Genomic DNA, 18,016 nt, shown 5'->3' on the forward strand with positions numbered 1-18,016 from the left:
CGGAAGGTATATAATGTGACTCCCCCTACACCCCCGGAAGGCATCTCCTCCTACACCCCCAGAAGGTATATAGTGTCTCTCCTGCTACACCCCCGGAAGGTATATAGTGTCTCTCCTGCTACACCCCCGGAAGGTATATAGTGTCTCTCCTGCTACACCCCCGTAAGGTATATAGTGTCTCTCCTCCTACATCGTGTGGGGCTACGAAGAAAATTCAGCGCATTTGGAGCTACCATAAGTGCGGCATGTAACTGCACTTGCTCGTGGGCACAAATCGATTGTGCCTAATTGAATCAACCCCTAAGAGTTTATTGAGCAGCATAATATACAATGAAGTCCACTCCATCTGTACATAACTAGGTGGGCACAGTGAGTGAACAAGATGCAATCGCACTGTAGGGGGGAGATGTAACAAGTGAAGAGAGAATTAGATCTGGGAGAGCCGTATCCTTACTCAGATCTAAATTGCAGTGTAAAAATAAAGCTGTCTAGCATCTGTGCTCTGCATGCTGCAGCAGAAAGTATTTACCCTGCATGCAAACATAATAAATGGATGTGCCCCCTTTGTATTGCTTTTCTATTTTTTTTTGCTTTGCTCCCACCTCAGAATCAGACCCTTATTGTATAAGTAAAACCTGCAAAATAAAGTTTTTTTTCCCATACTCATTATTTTCTACACTCATGGGGCACAGAATAAACGAAACACTGTGTTCAGTCACCTTTACTGCCATCCCATTGACATCGGTCCCTAAGGAGCCCCCAGATGTTATCGTGTTGGGAACAGAACTTGTGCTGGTCTCACAAAGGTGTACATCTGAGATGGGGATCTGCAGTTCTCGACTTGCAATCTAAGGAAAGCAGGAAATTACAATGGAAGTTTATTCAATTACATTCAAATAGGGACATATGTAGTGTAACATAATTGCCTACTTCATCATGCCCCCTAAACCTTGCCTTGATTCGCAGCAATACAGTGTGGAGGACAAGGCCAGGATGACACAATCCTCAGCTAATAGCGTCATCAAGTCTCCACCCTAATGTATAGACAGGGGACCTCATTCAGAGCCGGACGCTATTTGCGGACGCTCGTACAGATATTTAAATTGAGCGCTCGCTCTTTGCGGTCTGTTGATGCCTCTATGTCTGAGCGAGCGTCCGAAACATGCGCTCGCTATTTTGTAAAGACGCCCCTTGGCCGTTTGCATCATACGTCATCTCCGCTATTTATTAGATTAATCGAGTACATCGAAAGGTGTCTGAACTGCTCGCAGTGCTTGTGGTAGGTTTTACTTCCCGCAATCACTGCGAGCAGTTCAGGCTAAGAGACAACCAAGTGACGTGATCGATGACGCTGCTTTGTTAATTATGCACACCCATTAAACGCCCGTTTTGACCGTTTGGCACGCCTGCGTTCGGATCTCCACTCCCCGTTTTCAAGCACCTTCCCCTGTTACCACCCACAAACGCCTCATTCTGTCACTCAAATTAGCAGGCCCTCGCTGTTATACGAGCGCACGATTTCCAACCGCAATGACTGGTTGGTGCATGCGCATTACGACCCATACGCATGCGCAGATGTGCGAACATCGCTCGGAGCGAACGAGCGGCCGCTTACAAGCGGCTCTGAATCAGGCCCAGGATCCAGATATACGGCGTTCAGACAGTGGGCCTGGGAGATGCCGGGGGGGCGTAGCCAAATCGGGGAGGTGTAGCTACAGCACCCTTAGAAAACAATCAATGAAAATACTATGCTCGCCATTGCGAAATGAGGACGCACGCTGCGGAGGGGGGCATTTGTCCTCCTCGACAGCTGGCCCAGGACCCTTGGACAAGCCCAGGCCTGAGTAATTAGTACCTGCTTTCTTCCCCTTCCTCCCGGTGTCCCTGCCTTGCTCTTCTTGAGTCCGAGAGTTCTCCATTCCGGTAAAGTATGCAAGTACGATCTACTACAGGTATTCAATCATTTATAAGCGGCGAGCGTCATGTAACAACTGTAATCGCCAAACATAGAACTAGTAATGTACCTGCATAATCTTTGTGTGCACGCCTTGTCCCATCTCCACTCCACCGTGGCTAATCAGCACCGAGCCATCCAAGTAGATATGAACGAGAGCAGCTGCCTGGAATTAAGAAGAGCAGAGCGAATCCTGCATCAATGACCAGTCTCAAAACTGACCAACAACTGCAAGTGATCGTGTTAGGTGGCTAAATGAATCTATAGATACAGATTGCAGGTTATTTACCAACATGCAGGATCGCAGTGACAGCTCAGTGTAACCTGCATGTTACACTGGCTTCGACAGTTGTAGTGCAGGTTTGTATCTTTGAGCAATGCTGGTTATTAATCCGTGCTGACTATATTGTGTCATGGTTTTGGATCCCAGTGACACAATATAATTTTGACACTTTCTTTTGCACGCATCGACACAAAAAGCGTCGCATTGGGGGAAAGTTATCAAAGACGATGGTTGTAATACAAAGTTTGTGATACTCAGGAAGAGTTGAATTGTTCAGGTATTATTATTATAGTGGGTATTGCTAGGATTCTAAGATGTAACTAGAGGCGACACGAGAAAGTTTGGGACAGATTCTGACTTTTGCCGTAGTCGCAGGTAGGACTGTATGCCAATGCTAGTATCAGCCCTTCCTCTGGTGTACATCTGTGCGCCTCAATGCACAAGGACGGCGACGCCCACTTTGAATGGCTGCAGACGCAACATCAGGACTTGTAACAACCCCATGCTAAGTGCAGAATCCCAATCAGAGTATGGCCTTTAGTGGACACGATTGGGCATTGAGTCTGCCCAGGAAGGCCCAATACATTCTAGATTCAGTGCGGCTCAATCCGTCCTGCAACACCAAAAGACGCATGCGCAGTGCGACTTTTTAGGAATTTAGACGCATACAAAGTCGAGAAACACCGCCAAATTCCCTAAACATCTGCATTATGTCCGACCCAGAATGACCTCCTTCATCTTTGTCAGACAACAAGAATGGACTAGACAAGTTCTTTTGCAAGAATAAAGCTGGCCACACACTAGACCAACTTACATCCAACCAGCCAACTTGTTGATTGGTTGGAATGAAAATCTGGTAAGGTATGGGAGTAACTGATAATCAGCAATTTGCTCCTAAATGCCAGAAAACAGATGAAAATGGTCGTCAGACAAGTTTGTTAAATGTTTGATCTAAACTATTTGTTCAAACAACAGTTTTTGTCCATTTTCCAGCATTTGGGAGCAAATTGCTGATTGTCAGTTACTCCCATACCTTACCAGATTTTCATTCCAACCAATCAACTAGTTGGCTGGTTGGACAGATAATCTTTAGATGTGTGGCCAGCTTAAGTCTCACACGAGAGACTACATCCCACGGCACGGATCCACCGCTGACCTCACCGCTGCCGGAGCTTTTCATCTAACAGCTCCATTGGGTGATCACATCAGGGACAATACAGGTATTTACCCCAGGTGATTGTCCCCTCACCTGGTTGTGAAGATACCCTAAGAGTTGACACGGGGCTGTTAGACACTCCGTTCATCCCGCATTGCTCCTCCACTTATTGGGACATTATTTTGAGTTAATTTTTTCACACCAGTAACTAATTGTTACCAACAGAATTAGATACACTGACTTTGCTTGGATACAAATCGCTTGGATACAAATTGTGCACATAAGGACATTGATCTGAGTACATACCAGCTCCTTTTTTCAATATTACTAACTGTTTCACCCTCAGTGACATTTTTATGTATAGGCTGTGATTTTTTGTATATGTGGGGATTATTTCTCCCCCTGTTTTTAGTTTGATTGTAACTACATATGTCATTTTATATATTATATTTGATTAATATATGTACAAATATTTTTTTCCCTATTAAATTGTATGCTACAAGCGCTGCTTTATATTTGTGCTTTATAATTCCTTATTTCACCAGGACACTAACTGGTATTTGTTGGCAGCAGCTGCAGCATCCAGGGATAGAGGAATTTTTTGAATTATCATATAGCGCTACCTTTAATACTGTTTTTTCTCTTGGTAAAATTTACTAAGCTGCAAGGTTGAATTCCCAGCGGGTTTGCTGCGGTTTAAGGGGCCTATCCATTAGCAGATAAATTGAATGACTCAACGATATATTGTTCAGTCGTTCAATTTATCTGCTAATGGATAGGCCCTGACAGATGCGCACTCCCGTGCCCGATAAATTTTATCTTTCGTCTCTCCAACATGTTGGTCAATTATCGCATATCGCTGCCAGATATTTCTAATATAGTTTATATGCGGTAAACGACGAACGATATTAACAGCAGCTACAAAGCACTGGAGAGAAAAAAATCCACTCCCTGAATGATGTCATGCGAAATCGTTCATCGTTCGTCTTTTGCAAATATCTGTCATGTACATGACAGATATCTTTCAGCACAGTCACTGGAATTTTCAATAGATATCTTTTGTCTTTCATCGGTCAGAAAAACATCTGCTAATGGATAGGCCCCTTTACTGGCGTGATGGCATCCCGCACATTTACTGAACTCAAACCAGTTGCAAAACCACAGAGAAATCAAACTTTAGAATAGATTAGATACATTTTTACCAGTACAAGTATACAAAACCCAGATTTACTAAGCGGCGGGTTTAGAAACCACTGCAGACCTGCCATCAAACTTGATAAAAAAATTAAAACAAATTAGGTAGTTGTGAGACGAGGTAGCTAAAAAAAAACAAAAAAAACATTGATAATTCTCTAATGGGACAAATACTGTTGTATCATTATATAATTATTTCATTTTATTAAGAGATGAATATTACTTATTATAATAAAGTATTAATATTTGTTGTTAAAAAGTTATTTTTATGGTGGAGGAACATTTATTATTTTATGGCTATATAAATGGTGCCCTAATCATAAAATAATAAATGTTACACCTATTTTACAATTAATTGCCCCTTTAATATAATTAATAAATCATATTGCAATCTCTTGATAAAATGATACAATAAATTCCCTCCTAGTATACTGATCATATAGTATTTCCCCATATTATAATTATTGCCCTCTTTATAAATGTATTGTCATTCCTCACTTTCTCATTGGCCTGATAGATGCAGCAGTTTATGGTGATTTAAAAGTGGTTTTATGGTAATTTTATAGTGATTTGGTCAAATCCCATTATAAAAAAAAAAAATCACTCCAGTACATAACGGCCATAAAACAGATGGACATCGACAGGCAGCAGTTTTACAACTCAGCGGTTTGCAAATTTATGAATCACAGAAACGTTTGTTTAGTGAAAATCGTACAACACTGCCCACTGCTGGAAGAGTGCACCAACAGTTATGTGTGTGTTTATTTTTTTTCTTTTTGAATCAAGATTGTTTTCTTTTTCTTTTTTTCATACAAAGTACATACATACAACGAAGTTCAAATTTCCCCATAGCCAAAATGTAAAACCAAAATAATAATATGTTATTATTATTGATTGTATTGGGTGTTTTTTTGTTTTTGTAAATTCCAATAAAAATGTACTCAATTTAAAAAAATTTAAATAAAATAATATACCTATAACATAACCTATATTTTAATATTCTTAGTACAAATATGTAAATCATTTTTGTTACCCTTCATACTCCATCTTGTATCCTGTACGGTTACATAAATCAGTATTTGCATCCAGTATCTTTGCTTCCCGGCATCAGGTGCGGATGCTGGCTCTCAATAATATATGATAAATCAGCCATCTAGGACTGGATATGCATGTACTTTATACTGCAGCATCTACCAGTCTGGGCAAATCTCTCATGTACAATAGTATTAGCCAGAGTCACCTACTCCTAGAAGTTGTGATTTTTCAGAACCATTTACACAGGGGCGTCTTTTAGAGAGGAGGGAGCCCGTGTGCATTCCCCGTCACGGGTCCACTCCTCTCACAGGGGCGCAGCTAGAACTTTGTGGGCCCCATAGCAAAATCTTGTCAGGGCCCCCCCTCCCCCACTGGCACAGAGAGATAAAAAAAAAAAATAATAAAAACACAGTGGCTCCTGGCGGTTACCCGTTTTTATACAAATTAAATATTAACTCCTTCCCTTGCATACACCTGTGCGGTCAAATGTGCATGGGTTGAGGCGCCCACTTTTAGGGCCTGTGCATGCTGCAAGACCGATTGGTGCATCCTTATGTGCCACAGTTGGCCGCACCAACAAAAACTGCACCAGCCCTATTGCGGGTGCAGGTTCTACGTCTGACTATGGCCTCCTGTGCTTGTGGCTGCGCGTCTGGGAACGCATCCGTTTGCATGACACGCCCATAACACTCACATAACACGCCCACTGAATGGACCATTTTTACGTGCACTAGTAGCCACCTGGGAGGGTTGTAGTGCGCGCGGCAAATCCGGAAAAGGATGTGGCCTCACATGCTGGGGCGTGGCCTCATTGACAGGGGGCATGGCCTCACAGGCCAAACCCCTGTTTTAGTCAGTCACTGCAGGAGTCCTGGAGGTGCAGACTGCCCCCGGGGACCACTCTGTGTTCAGTGCCGGCTCCCTCACTGTGTCAGGAGCCGAGTTCTGCATGTAATGCTACAGTGCAGCACCCAGCTCCTGTCACTGAGGAGGGAGTTGGCACTTTGGTGTCACCCCTCGGCGGGTGACACCCGGGTGCGACCTGCACCCCCCTTGTGATGCCAGCAACTTGCCATGCCTTCAGCGTAATTTTTATATGCATTCATTTCTGTGTAAGCTCCACTGAGTGGCCAGCAAATATCAGCTGAAACTGAACCTTTCAGGCCCCCGTAGCAATCTTCCCAATGCACCCTGGGTAGAAGACAGGGGAGGTCTCCATTTTAAATCTCACATGGTATCAGCTAAGTGGCGCAGTATATCCTCCCCTAAGCACAGCATCAATAGGTAGGTTTGCTACAGTTCAGAATTCAGTTATGTTTTATGTTTGCATTGTATTACATCTGTTCATGTTGTAATCTCATCGTTATATTTTTATTAGTTTTACCAAACAAATTCTACTACAGGTTGAGTCTCCCATATCCAAAATGCTTGGGACCAGGGATATTTTGGATAACAGAATATTCCGTATTTTGGAATATTTGGAAATCATAATGAAATATCTTGGGAATGGGACCCAAATATACACACAGTATACACCTTATACACAGCCTGCAGGTCATTTTATACAATATTTTCAATAATTTTGTGGCTCAAGCAAAGTTTGTGTACATTGAACCATCAAAAATCAAAGGTTTCATTATCTCAGTTATGCCAAAATAATTCCGCATTTCGGAATATTCCGTATTCCGGAATATTTGGATATGGGAGACTCAACCTGTACTACAATAAACATCTTCACATCTACAAAAATGATTGAAAAGTAGGAGCAGTTATGCTGTCAGTCTAATTCTAAATCAAGCCAAATATTGGGGACAGGACATAACTAGTTCTGTAAACTGAGAGAAATCAGTGAACTCAGAAATGAATAAAATAAGCATCTGTGTACACCTACAATAGTTTGGGAGCTGCCTTTCCTGCTGAGTGCTAGCACCTTGTTCATGGGAAAACAAACAAACACACACTCATTTGTTCATTAATGTGTAAAAATGATTTGTGCGCTTGTGGCTTTGCTTTTTTTGCTCTTTACAATACTTACCTACTCTCCCGGAAGTTGCAGGAAACTCACAATTTTTCAGGTTGTCCCCCGCATGCCCAGAAGAGTAGGTGACGCTCCCGCAGGTCGCCCACTTCCTAGTAAAGTGGGCAGATAATACCGGGAATCGCAGGTCTTTTTGGAGGGGTTGGGTCTAAAATGATGCATCGTTTGACGTGAAGAGTCAGGCCCACGCCTCTGAAGTGGTCAGCTGCATCTCCTCTCAGGGCTTCTCCTGTAGAGGAGCAACTAAAAGTACAGATGTGTCCAGCGCATCGCGCCATGCGATTGCCCGCAGCTGCATACGATACGGTAAGCTATAGTGCGTACTGCGATCGCGCCATGCAATCCTATGGAGGCGCAGGTGGGAACACAGTGCATGCTTCGCGCCATGCGTAAAGCAATTTGCTGCGTACACAGCAACGATGTAGCTGGGCACATCTGTAGGCAAGTATGTCTTTTACATTAATTTGCTCATTAATTCACAGTTTTATACACACTGATGCCCAGCGGATTTACCTGCTATTATACTTTACCACTTACAGAGCCTGGTTCTGAGATGTGAGCAATGCAAAAAAAAGGGCTAGTAACTTACTTGCTTTTTTTTTTTTTTTCACTTTGCTACCAACTTAGAATCAGCCCTATAATCATTAGGAGAGGGGCACAACCTGGGGTTTGTGAGCCCCCAGTGGTGTCCTAGAAACTATACTTGAGGACCCATGATTCTCAGATATGCAACTTAGGGGGGTATTCAATTAGGCTGCGAAAAGTCGAAATCAGCAATAAATTTTTGCCTATTTCCATTATCCCCGTATTCAATTTCAAAGACTTTTCGCAGGGTCAAAAAGTCTTTGAAAAAAAACGGGGATAAGTTTTCACCATGTTTTACATGGCGAAAAAAAGTGCAGAATTGGGGTTTAGGGGTGCAGGCTTAAAAAAAATAGCTTGCACCCCTGGGAATGTCATTTAAAAATAAACTGTGTAAAAAAAAATATATATATAAAAAAAAATTGGGACCCCCCCAAAAATTTACCTTTTTATTGGGTAAAAAAAACAAAACAAAAAAAAAACACTTCTAAAATAGACTAATTAAATCCACAGGGGTTCCCTTGTATGCGGCAGGTGTTTTCTTCATTGCGCAGAGTAGCGGCAGGTGCATTTTTGCAGAATTTTTTAAAATAACTTTAGGGACTTAAAAATATGCTTACCCCCATTTTCATGTACCCCAAACTTGATAGGAATATTTATTTTAACAAAAAAAAAACCAAAGTGCTATTCTTCACCCCTATTTCATAGCCGCAAATATGCACCTGCCGCAGCTATTACAAACCTCGACTACCATCAGAAGGCAAAAATGGGGGTACCCATAGTGATCCCCCATGTCTGGACATCTTTAGGGGGGTCCCAGACACATTTCCTGAAAATTCCCATTTTTTTTTGTAGATGGTGCAATAAGTAAATAGAAAAAAACGGGGATACATTTTCACTTCCCTTTAGCAGGTGATAAAAAGGGCAGAAATGGAGTTTAGGGGTGCAGGCTTTAAAAAAAATAGCCTGCACACTTGGGAATGGCCCCTTAAAACGAAATGTGTAAAAAAGAAAATCGGGACACCCCAAAAAAATTAATTTTGGGGTAAAAAAAAATATGGGGAACACTGTTTAAAAATAGCGCAATAGGTTCAGGGGTATTCTGTAAGTATGTGGCAGGTGTTTTCTAGAATAGGCTATTAGCGGCAGGTGCATTTTTGCAGAATTTAAAAAAAATTAGTTTAGGTACTTAAAAAAATATGCTAGTACCCATTTTCATGTACCCCAAATTTGATGGGATCACTTAAAAAAAAAAAAATGCTCTTCTGCATCACTTCAATGTTGGGAAAAAAACACCTGCCGCGGCTATTTAAAAACACGACTTTCTTCTGCAGGCAAAAACGGGGGTACCTATAGTGATCCCCCAGGTCTGGACATCTTTAGGGGGGTCCTACAATTATTTCCCGAAAATTCCAGTTTTTTTCGACGATCCTAATTTGCCGGGTCCATTTTCGCTCATTTTAAATTGAATACGGGGATAAAGCGCCCGATACTTTATCCCCAGAAAATCTCCAATGTGGAGTGAAAAGTCCAGCATGGACTTTTTGCTCCCATATCGAATACGGTTCTTAATCTATCAGGGAATGCCTCTTTTTGGGTCCTTGACAACTGCACACAGAAGAGTCATCGCTAGCTGAAAATCACAAAAACATTTACCTGGCCAAAAAATTTCACTATAGAGCCAATGGGGAATTTCATGGGGATGATGGCCAATCCCTTCTTCTTCCAGTAACTCTGTTGATTGAATTCCTCAATGGCCAGCCGTCTGTTGTGGTAAGAGGACTTCTCCATGCATTCGTTCCAGCACATGGTCAGGGTTCTGGCGTCTATCTCCTGTTTCAGGTGCGTCTGGCCGATTCCTCGGTGCAGATTTATCTCCCTCACCTGATAAAAAAATCAGATACATTCACCGGATGAGGAGAGGTGACAAAGCAAGAGCCAAGAGCGCCAATGTTATAATAGCATGCAGGAAGCCGTGGTGACATTCCTGAACGCAGTGCATCATCTCCGCGAATGTTGTTATTTCCTGCGCCAAAGGGAGGAACCGAAGTAAGAAGGTGGAAAAACACCAAAAAAAAGGGCAGTTTGCAAAACCACCCTTTATGGCTTTACCCTATACCTGGAAATGGGGACTAGTAATGTGTGCATTGCTACACTAAGCGGAGATAAAGATTTTTAGTTAGTACACATGTTTTAATAAATAGGCACCTACTGTATATCATTGGGGATAGCCAAAAAATTCAGAACAGGTTTATTATCAGAGTAGTCTGTGTTCACGCACCTTAGATGGGCCACTTACCTGGCATCCATTGTGGTGTGGACTTTATAGCCAATAATAGCGTAGGGTCTCTGTTTAGCTGACTTCCCTATCCGTCTGAGACACTTAAATGCAAGGTATGCAGTCGGGAAGCCGGCGGACCTAATCCAGACAGCCGGCTTCCTGACTGTCATATCCCGGCAAGGGTCTAAAGACAGGCGTAGATATGCCAACGTCTGTCATTAGACATACCCCGGGAGCCCGACGCCCGGCATCCTGATCGAAGGGACGCCGGGCGCCGAGCATGGATAGCTGCAAAAGAGAGGGGGGGGGTAGATTTAGGGTTCCCGGGGGGGACTTGGGGTTAGGCACCCCCATGGGAGGTTGAGGTTTAGGCTAGGGAAAGGGGGGTTTGCGTTAGGCACCCCTCCGAGGGACTTAGGTGGCGGGGAAGGGGGGGTTAGGTTTAGGCATTTAGAGGGGGTATTAGGGTTAGGCACTGGGGGGGAAGGTTAGGGTTAGGCACCCCTAAGGGAGGGTTAGGGGGTAGAAATAGGTCAGTATATACTTACCTTTGACGATCAGGATTGCCTCCTCTGCCGGGATGCCGCTGTCGGGATTCCAACCGCATGGGTCTGGCGGTAAATCATACCGATTAATTTGGCTGGGAGGCTTGAGGTGTTCTAGTTGTACCCCATGGTCCCTGTATCATGCAATGCAATGGAAGGGAGAGACTGCGCTTACTCCTCCTCTAAGTACATGCCACTAACCTTCTCTGGCGGCAGCCCAGTCTTAACACATACTTCGCTCATCCATGTTTCAGTTACAAACGCAACCTGCGGATACCCGAATCCTCGGAGCGCAGTGTTTGATGGTAGGTTAGTCCTGCAGGCTGTTCCTTTGCATCTCAGGTTAGGTAGTTTGTAGGCACTGTCCATATTCATTAAACTAACCTCTATCACCTGCAAAATAGTAATAGAGCTCTAAGTACCCGTGAAACTGATCGTAGAGGTATGTGTGGGAGATATAGGGGGCTACATTTACTTTTGCGCCCCGACCAAATTCTCAGGGCTTCTGACCCCAAACGGGTTCAATAATATTAAATGTAAAACACTCCTGGCATTGCATTCAATATTATTGGCGTTTTAGTCACTCATTGTTAGCTTGCAGCGGCCGCCGCTTGGTAAATCTAGTCCATGACCTCTATTTTACCATTAAAAAAAAGCCATAAAAACATCATTCAGTCAGAGGGAAGCTCATATCTGAACCCTAAAGTACAGAGACGTAGCAGGGCAATAATGGGCGGTAATGGGCACTGCGTCTCCCAGTCAATAGATAAGACAGTAAAAAGGTAGACAATGTCTAGATAGACAACAGATGTTAGACAGGCAATAGGTCAACAGGGACAAAAGGTTGACACAAAAATGGTTGACACAAAAATTATCAACATTTTGGGTTAGGCACTAGAAGGGAGGATTAGGCACTTACTGGAGGGTTAGGGTTAGGCAATAGAAGGGACGGATAGGGTCGGGCACTTATCCCGACGGTTAGTTAGGCACCAAGGGGAGGGTTAGAGAAAAGGGTTTGAAGACAAAAAAATTAGTGTCGACCATTTTTGGGTCAACTTTTTGTGCCTATAAAAAAATATAAAAAGGGACACATGCGAACATATGCAGAAGGTCTGTGCCTAAATGTTCCTCTCTGTATGTGCTGAATAACTGTAAAATGTTTACCCAAAATAAATTGATGCCAAACACAGTCTTAATGTAAAAATCCCCTTTATTGAGTCCCAATGCTCATGGGATTTTTGTATAGTATACAATATGTGCACTTGGATACAGATACTTTATTGGATCTGCGTAAATGAGTAAGGGGTTGGGTGGGTGGGTACCTGGTGGTGTTGGATTAGAAATATCCACACTAAATGTTTAAAATGCTAAAGGTGGTATATAAATGGAGACCGGCTGGGTGGTGAGGCATACCTCCAGCCGGGGTGCAAGTCGTTATGTTCTTTGAGTTGGTAGGTAGATGTCCGCCACCTGTCCACAATGTAACAAACTCCCTGAGGAAGGCCACATGGCCGACACGCGTAGGAAATCCACAGACACTCCAGTGAGTATCAAACGGGACACCCGAACGACACCAGGTCTCCTCCCTAACGAGGTGAGTCTTTGAGTTGGTAGGTAGATGTCCACAACCTGTCGACAATATAACAAAGTCTCTGATGAGGCCTCACCTATTGAAGTCTTCTGTCTTCTTCCTGATGATCCAGACCATATTCCGGTGAGCGCACATCCGCCGCTCACCAGCCTGGTCCCTGTAGTCTCCTCCAAATCTCCGTCCGACGGCCAGCACAGTGCTATCGCGAGATAGCAGAGTCCTGATGGGAATGGGGCTCCGGGGTGTCTGCGCGCTCTACTCACCTCGTTAGGGAGGAGACTTGGTGTCGTTTGGGTGTCCCTTTTGATACTCACTGGAGTGTCTGTGGATCACCTACGCGTGTCGGCTGTGTGGCTTTCGTTAGGGAGTTTGTTGCATTGTCGACAGGTTGCGGACATCTACCTACCGACTCCAAGAACATAACGACTTGCACTCTGGGGGTGAGGGATGCCTCACCACCCAGCCAGTCTCCATTTATATACCACCTTTAGCATTTTAAACATTTGGATCTTTCTAATCCAACACCACCACCAGGTACCCACCGACCCACCCCCACTCATTTACGCAGAGCCAATAAAGTATCTGTATCCAAGTGCACATATTGTATACTATACAAAAAATCCCATGAGCATTGGGACTCAATAAAGGGGACTTTTACATTAAGACTGTGTTTGGCCTCAATTTATTTTGGTTAAACATTTCACAGTTATTCAGCACATACAGAGAGGAACATTTAGGCACAGACCTTCTGCATGTGTTAACATAATCCCCTTTTTATATTACTGTAATAGAAGAATAAGGGATTTTCTTCATTTAGGTCTTGCAGCCAAAAGATAGAGGCACTGATTCAGAGCCAGACGCTCTGACAGAGCGCTCGCTCTGAATCAGGGCCGTCCCTCCTACTTTTGCAGCGGCCTCCTGGCCGCTCGCATAGTTGTGAGTGACCACCCACAGCTATAGCGAGCGGCCAAAATGATGGTCGCGATGGTCTTGACCATCGCGACCATCGGGCTTGCGACAAGACCCTTGAGGTAGGGTCTCGCTGCCGCAAGCCCTGGAGTTCTTTTGGCTCTATCAGAGCCAAATGCACTCCCACTGACATCACTAGTGATGTCAGTGGGGCCGGACCCAGACGGTAGGCGTTCCCATGGGAACGCCTCCGTCTGGGCAGCCACGCCCCCGGCACGCCCACCAAAGAGAGCGTGCTGTCAATCACCATTGACAGCACGCCCCCTTTGGTGCGAGACCCTTAACGACGGCTTGGCCGTCGTTATTCGGGTCTCGCGCATGCACACGACGGAGCAGCCTCCGTCGTGCACATGCGCACTTGGGCAACATCGACCCGCTTGCGAGCGGGTCTGAATCAGGCCCAGAGTCCCCAATTGAGTGAGCGCCTGTGACACCATTGTTGCATCAACTTTTTGTGCCTATTGACCTTTATCCATGTCGACATTTTGTTCCTGTCGACCTATTGCCTGTCTAACATCTATTGTCTATCTAGACATGGTTATCTAATGCTGCCCATCCACTAGGCGATTAAACCTAGCGATTGAGCGATAACGACCGTCGTTATCGCTCCATCGCTTGGTAATCGCCCGCAAATCGGGCAGAAAAATTTGAAAAAACGACCAGCGATGCGCGCGCCCACTGGCAGTTTTTAACATCAATCATCGCCCGAACATGACGGTCAACCTGACGACCGCTGTCAGGTTGCCATGTTCGGGGATGATTGATCTGCATACACTGAACGTCTGAACGTTCAGTGTATGCACTTCACCCCGCTTGAGACGACGGCGTCGTAATCGTGCCATTGTCCCCGCATCGAAAAGTGGACGGGCAGCATAATTCCCATTTATCTTTCTCACCAAACCCCCAGCACAAGTGGCATCATGTAGCCATAAAGAGGGGGATGGGCAACCAGTGGAACCAGGAAACTGAGCTCCCGGAGCATCCTAAGGATGTGCGGGCAACTCTCTGGCAGATCTGCAGGGCGCAGTTTCAGGTCTTGGGAGGCGGCACCACTCTCTCACCTCTTGTTACTGCCATGCTGAAGTAAGACAACGAAGCAAATATAGGTATGACAATCACCGCGTACTGGAACTTACAAGGATCGAGTCCTCAGAAGTTGACCCAGCGTTATTGAAATAAGACACATCCAGGGCGGTAACACGACCATCATTCATAAAGCCCACCTGCAAGACAGGAGACCGTTTCCACAATTTATTAAATACATTTGTTAATTAGAACCTCAGCTTGTTCCCGTCAGTATTAGTAATTTGCCAAACTAAACTGACAACATTCCTCGGCCAGTAATGACTAAATGCCGGGATCCATCCTTCAGTTTATTTACGTACGCCTGCCATCCTATTCATGGTATTATAATACGATAAATTATTATTCACTGCCTACTTACTTTATATTTACCGAGGTGTGGATGGCGTCCTCCTGTGATTAACATGTCATCGCCACGCTCCAGAACGCAGCGAACTGCACGCTTTGTCCTAGAAGTAAAATTTAATTCACTCAACAATAGTAAAAATAAGAACTCTGGCGGCCATACACTCAGCACCAGCAACCGTCCAGCAAAAGCTGCCACAATGTTCCAAAAGTGATTTTGCCCAGTTGGGCGGAGTTTGCCTCTAGCAGGGACTTAGGGACATATTTAGACATCTCAGATGTAGATGGGATGTGATACATTTGCCCCAAAATCGCAATGTGAGCTTGCGAGAAAGCTCTGTCCCTGCGAACCCTCTCCCTGCACTTCTCAGGGTATTTTTTTGCAAATTATACCATGAGAATGTTATTGTGCATTCGCTGCCTGCTAGCCCCCCCTCTCCCGCGCGATCATCCCCCTCTTCCCTGTAAGCGAACACATATCTGAACCCAGGGACGGTTGAGCTCCTCTGTGGCTCCAGTCAGCTGATCTCTGGGCTCCTGCTCAGAGACTCTGGTCATCTGATGTGTGCTGTAAACTGATATGCTGGTTTACAGCACATATCAGATGCCGAGGTCACAGAGCAGAAGCCCAGCGATCAACTGACCGGAGAGTCACAGAGGAGCTCACCGTATCACCGATCCCTGGGTACAGGCAAGTGTTTTGTTTTTTTCCTTATTTTTTATTTTTTTTTCTAACTGTAATCAGCCTGTGGTCTATTTAGACACACAAGGCTTATTGTAGATGCGGGCTCCTGGCTCTGCCCTGCCTGTCAGAGCAGGATTCAGTCAAACGGGTGAAAGCCCTAATAATGCCATCTCCAGGTGGCGTTATCGCAGGGCTCCCCCGTTACTGTTTTAAAATGTTATTTTAATAAATTTGAGCAGATCGCAATTTCTATATTTGTAATGGGAAATGTGAACTGCTTACTAAAATAATGAAAATTTAGGGACTTGGAGTCGCTTTTTACTAAATGGTTTATTGTTGAATTGCTCAGGTGCTCAAAGCGAGTTAGAATGTTAATTATTGGGAGCTGCCCGGTCTCTGATAATAAACATAATGAATAGGTCCCACAATCTCCAACAACTTTAGGCTAGGGGAAAGGGGGCAAGGGATAGGCACCCCCGGGGGGAGGTTAGGGTTAGGCACCCCCCCCGGGAGACTTAGGTTTAGGCAGCGGGGAAGGGGGAGTTAGGTTTAGGTACTTAGAGGGGGGATTAGGGTTAGGCACTGGGGGGGAGGTTAGGGTTAGGCACCCTAAAGGATAAGTTAGCTATACTTACCTTAATGGACAATCGGGATTTCCTCCTCTGTCGGGCTGCCGGGATTAGGACCGCCGGCCATGCAGCCGGCAGTAAATCATACTGATTCCACCCGAACCCATCGCAGCAAAAATTTTATTGCAGACAATAACTGACCTAGCAATATATATTTGGACTGCGAGTCCTAACCAGGACCTGGAGGAAACTTACACAGGGAGCACATGCAAACGTCCTAGAAAGCACGCTTCACTGCAATCAAACACAACGCATCAGACCTACGAAATGGGGATACTAACCACTGTCCTAGCATGCTGTACCCACAGAGATGCTAGAAAGTTTGTGAACCATTTAGAATTTTCTGTCTTTCTGCAAGAATGCACATGTCCTGAGGTGTGTTGAAACATTTATCTATGTCATAAAAATAGATAAAGAGGACTCAATAAATTAACTAACAAATTTTTTTTCATCTTTCTCATTTGTTGATCAAAACGATCCAACGTTAAGTTTCTTTGTTGAAAAAAAATTTATGTGAATCTCTGGGATTCAGTAAATTCAGTAACTGGTGTGACCCCCTTAAGCATCAATGACTTTCACCAAGCACTTATGGTAATTGTTAGCTAGTCATGCACTTCAGCTCGGGCAAATTTTGACCCATCCCTCCTTACAGAAAAGTGAATACATGGTGAACAGAACATAGAAACAATGTTAAATACAGTTTGGGACAAACCGGGGTGTCCAGCAGCCAAAATATCCATTTTCAATGTCCTGAAATCACTAGCGAATCAGTGAAAGCTTTAGAATTCTTTTTGTAGCTATTTTGCAGCCGTATAAGCACCAAGAACTCTTTTTCTATGTGGTAAAGACCAGACTTTGGTAGTGAAGATTCCAGTTTATGTTTTTAAATGAGGCAGGGAGGCCGAACAAACACCCGATTATCGTCCGATTGATTAATACGCCTGACTAATTATCCCTTTAACTGGAATGATCATCTTAGGAGGGACATTTTTCGACAAAGACATTCTATGTTGGATCATTTTGATTAATAAATAAATGAAAATATTAAGTGTGTTATATGATTTATTTTGTCAGCGCTCTCTGTTTTTATGACTTATCGGGCCTATACCATCTGCCAGTTATTGGGGCAATTCCCAGTTCTGCCGATTTCTGGGTCGGTGGGATCAGAGAAATCCAAAATGTTAAAAATCCTCGATTTGCTGAATCCGACCAAATAATAGTTGGGATTGGCGAGTTAGGGATTTTTAACGTGCTGTATTTGGCTCGATGATCGTCGTTTTTAATCGTCAGAACGGTGAATCGCCCTGAAGATGTATGGGTTTCCCTTGATGAAGATCTGCACATTTTTAGGGTCATATTTATGCAGAAATTCAGAACATTCTAAAAGGCTCAGGGACTTTCAGCACCGCAGCATATAAGACGACCCCCAAAGGCCACAATGTTACACAGTTCTTTATGGAACAATTTTAAACAAATACAATCATTAAAAAAATGTGTACCAGTGGTTCCCAAACTTCCACGGCGCACTAGAGTATCAGCATTTTGTTTCACGGCACCCCTATCTTATTAAGAATTCATAAAATATTCTAACATTAAGTAAGGGCTTACCTGCCATCCTCAGGACCAGTTATGTGGTGGTGGTCAGG

General features: G+C 44.1%; 1 protein-coding gene across 1 annotated transcript in view; it reads right to left on the bottom strand.

Annotated features, from left to right (window-relative positions):
* The window catches only part of LOC148521211 (aldehyde oxidase-like), an 84,919-nt gene that overhangs the window by 15,098 nt on the left and 51,805 nt on the right, over window positions 1-18,016 (bottom strand). Inside the window, exons 23-28 of the mRNA XM_088475523.1 lie at window positions 15,073-15,160; window positions 14,765-14,851; window positions 11,270-11,461; window positions 9,899-10,126; window positions 2,025-2,120; window positions 720-848 (exon numbers count right to left, since the gene is read on the bottom strand). Coding sequence (XP_088331649.1) covers window positions 720-848; window positions 2,025-2,120; window positions 9,899-10,126; window positions 11,270-11,461; window positions 14,765-14,851; window positions 15,073-15,160 — 820 coding nt within the window. The remainder of the gene's footprint in view (window positions 1-719; window positions 849-2,024; window positions 2,121-9,898; window positions 10,127-11,269; window positions 11,462-14,764; window positions 14,852-15,072; window positions 15,161-18,016) is intronic.

Source organism: Taudactylus pleione, unplaced genomic scaffold, assembly GCF_031769625.1.
Source record: "Taudactylus pleione unplaced genomic scaffold, aTauple2 ptg000173l, whole genome shotgun sequence".
Taxonomy (NCBI): Eukaryota; Metazoa; Chordata; class Amphibia; order Anura; family Myobatrachidae; genus Taudactylus; species Taudactylus pleione.